Consider the following 5,000-nt stretch of genomic DNA (forward strand, 5'->3'; position numbering starts at 1 on the left):
GTCGATGAGTTTTGCGAGAGTTTCAGCATAACCTTTGGTGCATCACCGTGATCTGCGGTGAAGAGGAGAAGAGGCGACTCCCCCACCGAGAGAATGGACCCAGCCGGAACGTGTGCATGCCGGTGACGTCACTACCACGCTCTGCACCGTTCTTTCGTTCTCGCGTTTCTCACTGTTATTTCCGTTTCTCAACACCCACATATGCCCTAAGTTTCATTCAGCAAGTTCATGATTTAATAGACTGAAAGAACGTTCAGCACGAGAACAATACCAATGGGTCCAAGTGTAGACATGTGTGTTACTGATGACAATAGCAAAATAAGGTCTAAGACAATCATTTACCGGAAATGAGTCATTCCCTTACAGAAAGATGAATTATGTGTGAGAACTTCAGGTTTCGCACAAACACATCATCAACATACCTAGTTAAAAAAAAAAAAAAAAAAAAAAAAAAAAAAAAAAAATCAGTCGAAGATTCCCTCCGCTGAAAGGCTACGGTTAATACCTGATATTGTGGATTCTTGTCTGATGATACTGAGAGCCATCCTTTTACACGCTACGGTAGTGCTTTCCTTGGTTCGCTGTCAGAGACATTCGCAATTGGTTACGTGCAAACTATTCCTGTCTCACAACCTGCCATTTTCTACAGCTTTTATCCTCATATAATAAAGCACAAAAGGAGATGTAACATTCACCACTTTTTTCCTCTTAAATCATTTGTGCTTTACTAATACCGATGTGTCGCAGAAGACCACATTTCGCATCAAGGAGCACTTCTCTGCTTATCTTTATTTTGTTTTCATGGTGTCTAACTTTTTGTAAGTAGATTTAGACTTCCAAGAATCAAATTATTTTTTTCTTTTTTTTCAATAGTTCACTTAAGTCTCAGCGAAACCGCCACCACCTTCACCTCACCCTAAGCTTAAGTATCTGATTATTATTTATTTTTTTGGACGCTACTGTGGAAACTAGTCACAATCCGGACTCTTTTTGTATACAAGATATACGATAGATCATGTGGTGCCCCTTTTATAAATCACTTTCCTTGAGTAAATATCAAGTATGGATTTTATACTTAGGCCCTAAATCAATTTTTGTGTGTAATCAATAACCTTTTATTTTCTGAATATCACAAATGACGTATTCATTTTCACTGAAAAAGAGAAGTTTGATGTCCAAAAATAAGACTTAGCAAATCTTGTTGCAATCTTAATTTTCCATTTCTAATTTTTGTATACATAAAGAGAAGATCCCAAATCTCTCTGTGCCCTTTTTCTTCGCCATTCTGGTCCAAGCGTCCGGATGTGCGAGTCTTAACTAACTGGACTCTAACATCCCAAGATCCTGTCGCTGGACTCTGTTCCGGTCTCTGTGGAAGCAGTCATCTACTTGCGAGTGTGCAACCCAACCAATGCTGAAACCAACGTTGATGACTACAGGTGCACTGTCTGATAACTACCGGAGACCACTTTTTATAATTATCTGTTTTAGATGCTCTTTATTTAGACATTATCACAACGGCTGGGTTCCATATCTGGCCTGGCAGCCATCCAAGCGGGTGTGCTCATAGACTTTAGCTTGCTGGCTAGCTAGTAGCAGCTCTAATCCTCTCCCTAGACCTCTCGAACCAGCCAAAACCACGTAGTCTCGTAGATAAAAAAGTAAACATCAAATCAATTTTTTTTCTTCTCTTTTCCTTGTTTACGAGACTGTTGGGTTCTTGGTATACCTTCGACTAGGTCATGAAGGTTCCGCTTTTCTGTCCCTGGTGTTTCCTTCTTGTGGCGGAACGATCCGAACTCGCTCACCTGTCTACGACCTTCGTCTGACCTGGTGACTCGTAGCCTGGTGACCTTTTTTAATTTTTCTTCTTCTCTGTCTTCTACTTCATAACTCAAGACGATAATACACACGAAGTATTAACCCGGTCTTGCCAGCTATTTGGCTGTCTGTAGTGAAGCCTCAGGTTTCTAAACATCACAACTGAATGTTTACGTTGGCTCCGAATGGCCAGATTCCTCAGTTGGTTTGGTTCGAGTCTGAACTTCATCCACCATGCCAAACGAGGAGACGTGTTGTTCAGTGTTCAGCAAACTTTACTAACGGTGCGAGAGAGGCGTCCTGGCCTTATTCTCAGTAACTGACAATGTGATGTTGGGGGAAGTGATGTTGGCAGAAATTCTGTACCGAGATAAATGTTTAAAATCCTTGCCTGTAACTCAAACTGTAAACAGTATTGACTTTTTTTCCGTTCATCTACTTCGGTACAGAATCAAATGCTTTCATCTAGATTTTTCGCTTACCGTGACCCACAAGAAATAGCTGAGGGTTATTAAACTTCCCCAACAATTCAAAAGTATTGATACGAGAAAGGCCAAAGGCCGAAACTGCATGCCCGGTTATCGCCCGTTTGTCTCACACTCAGCACCGTGGTTGTTTCCTTTTCCATCCGCGAACTCGTAGTGTTGTTTCCATTGTTTTCGTTCTCAACACGATTCTTATTTTTCCTCTATCTTGTGTTCGTCTTCTTTATTATTATTATTCTCTCATCCCATCCTTTTCCCAAAAATGACTCTCGACCACCTAGACTTCAAGCGGATCAACTACACTCCAAACATAATTTTCCTTTATTTTTCTTTTTTTATAACGTCGTTACGTCTGCTTCGCCTTTAACTAATGAGTGTATGGGTGTGTTGTGTTAGAGGTTGTTGAGAAATTAGTACTCACACATAGTATCCAATTTCTTTTTGTATACATAAAGCCCCTTGCACCTAGTTTTTCACATTTTTTTCCTTTCCATCCATAGGAAATGAATTGATAAAACCGAACCCTAACGTCCTGGAAACCAAAGTTATGAAGCTCTTTAGACCTGATAAGGGATGTGATATGCATTTGAGTTTTGAGCCTTTACGTGAATGCATATTCCCACTTCCTTACTGCTTAGCGAAGATATCATGGAACCAGAGTTGTCTTTTTTCCTTTTTCCCACCAACTCTTCCATCATATCTTTCATCCCTTGCGCAAAAAATTAACTAATGCTTTTTGCATACATAAAGAAAGGATTTACGTCAGTCGGCGTCCATTTCTCTTCACCTATGATGGTTCGAGTGTTTTAATGTGCGAGTCTTAACTAACCGACTCTAACACCCCAAGATCCTGTCGCTGGATTATGTTCCGGTCTCAGTGGAAGCAGTCGTCTACTTGCGAGTGTGCAACCCAACCAATACTGAAACCAACGTTGATGACTACAGGTGCTCTGTCCGATAATCGGAGGCAAAAATTTAATTACTTATTTTAGATGCTTTCTATTTAGAGATTATCACAGCGGCTGGGTTCCATCCCTGGCCTGGCACTCACTCAAGCGGGTGTGCTCATAGACTCAGCTTGCTGGCTAGCTAGTAGCAATTCTCATCCCCCTCCTTGGACCTCTCGAATCTACCAAGACCAACCAGTCTTGTAGATTACGTAGCTGTTTCAAGATATGTATACTTTCTTGTTTACGAGACTACGATGAGGTTCTTGGTGTACCTTCGACTAGGTCATGAAGGTTCCGCTTCTCTGGCCCTGTTGTTTCTTTCCTCTAGCGAGACGACTCCAACTCGCGCACCTGCCTAGGACCTGTGTCTGACCTGATGACTCGTAACTTGGTGACCTGATACCTCAGAGACGTTCATACACATGAAGAATTATCACCCGGCCTTGCCCACTATTGGTCATATTTCTTAGAAACTAGAGATGAGATTAATACGATACTTCCATGAGCCCCCACATCAAGTGACCCCATTAGATTTTTCCTCACGTGGTATGATTCAGTGTTTGCACCACTGGTATCATTCCATTGGAAGATGTCACGAAGTTTTCATCCATCAAAGCTGTATTGCTTATATCCCTTTGTTATAGATCAGCCTTAGTGTTGGTGACCAGCTGGCAAAGTGAGCAAATGACAATAAATTAGAAATCATCAGTTTAGGCTTCAATCACTGCACCTTTACTTCTTCATCACTTGTGAAATTGTCTAAAAGTTTGTAGACCATTGATTCTTCTATATAAAAACAAATATATATAAAAATCATCCAAGACTGGGACAAGACTAAATGCCTTGTATTAAGAACACCATAACATGAAGTATACAGCGACACCTACCAGCCCACTTATGTCCCTTAGAAGATTAACGAAGGGTTTTTTCTTCCCTTGCAACAAAAGTGGGCTCGGCCGGGGGCGTTTGCATGCCCGGTTACTGTCCTACTGTCTCACGCTCAGCACCGTGATTGTTTCTTTTTTTTTATTCTCCCGCGAATTATTACTGTTGTTTCCGTTTCTCAAACACTAAACTGTCCTGTGTTCCATTTTTTCACTTCTCACCCTTTACCACTGTGACATTCGACCATCTCTAGAATAGTGAGAAACTATTGAGGGAAGTGTTAGGTATGATAAGGAACTAGGGTTTAAGGATTTAGTAGGGTTTAGTTGGTATCATTTGACACTTTTATGGGAGGGGGGAGGATTAGGATCTCACTGGTCAAGCTATCCCTTACCTTATCCTAATCTGGATCCTCCAAACAGCAGAAAACTAGATATCCTAACATTCAAAATTACAAAGAGATTCAGTCATACCCACACCAATATGCAAATCTGGTTTAGATTTTCATCTCATTTCGTATTACACATTACAAAGTCCATCATTTATATGAAGCTATGCGCGGAGAGCAAACACTTTCTAAATTGACCATCTGTACCACAGGGTTACTCGGGTCATGGTCGAATTTAGAACAGTTTTCTGCCTGTTTCTTGAGACCAAATTTCAACACAAAAGAATGGTTTTCCGGGGGATGTGTTCGTAATTCCCTCTCCGGCCAGCGGGTCTGCTCGTCCTCAGCTCGATCACTCTGTGTATTGTGACTGGCAGAACTTACTTGCCAAGCAGAGAGCGTTCGGCCAACTCTAAGCAGCTGATTGGAGTCGAAGTCCTGCCTGGTCGGAGACTCGTGTTCCGAACGCAC

General features: G+C 41.5%; 1 protein-coding gene across 11 annotated transcripts in view; it reads left to right on the forward strand.

Moving 5' to 3' along the window:
• LOC113806072 (band 7 protein AGAP004871) overlaps positions 1 to 5,000 on the forward strand; it is a 694,998-nt gene that overhangs the window by 600,019 nt on the left and 89,979 nt on the right. The window contains exon 5 of one of the 11 annotated variants that reach the window (XM_070120777.1): positions 1,342 to 1,439. The exons of 9 other annotated variants lie outside the window; for them this stretch is intronic. In XM_070120777.1, coding sequence (XP_069976878.1) covers positions 1,342 to 1,439 — 98 coding nt within the window. Of the gene's footprint in view, positions 1 to 1,341; positions 1,440 to 3,153; positions 3,252 to 5,000 lie in introns of all 11 variants that reach the window. One more of the 11 variants, XM_070120775.1, reaches the window with a different exon arrangement.

This window comes from Penaeus vannamei, chromosome 4, assembly GCF_042767895.1.
Source record: "Penaeus vannamei isolate JL-2024 chromosome 4, ASM4276789v1, whole genome shotgun sequence".
NCBI lineage: Eukaryota > Metazoa > Arthropoda > Malacostraca > Decapoda > Penaeidae > Penaeus > Penaeus vannamei.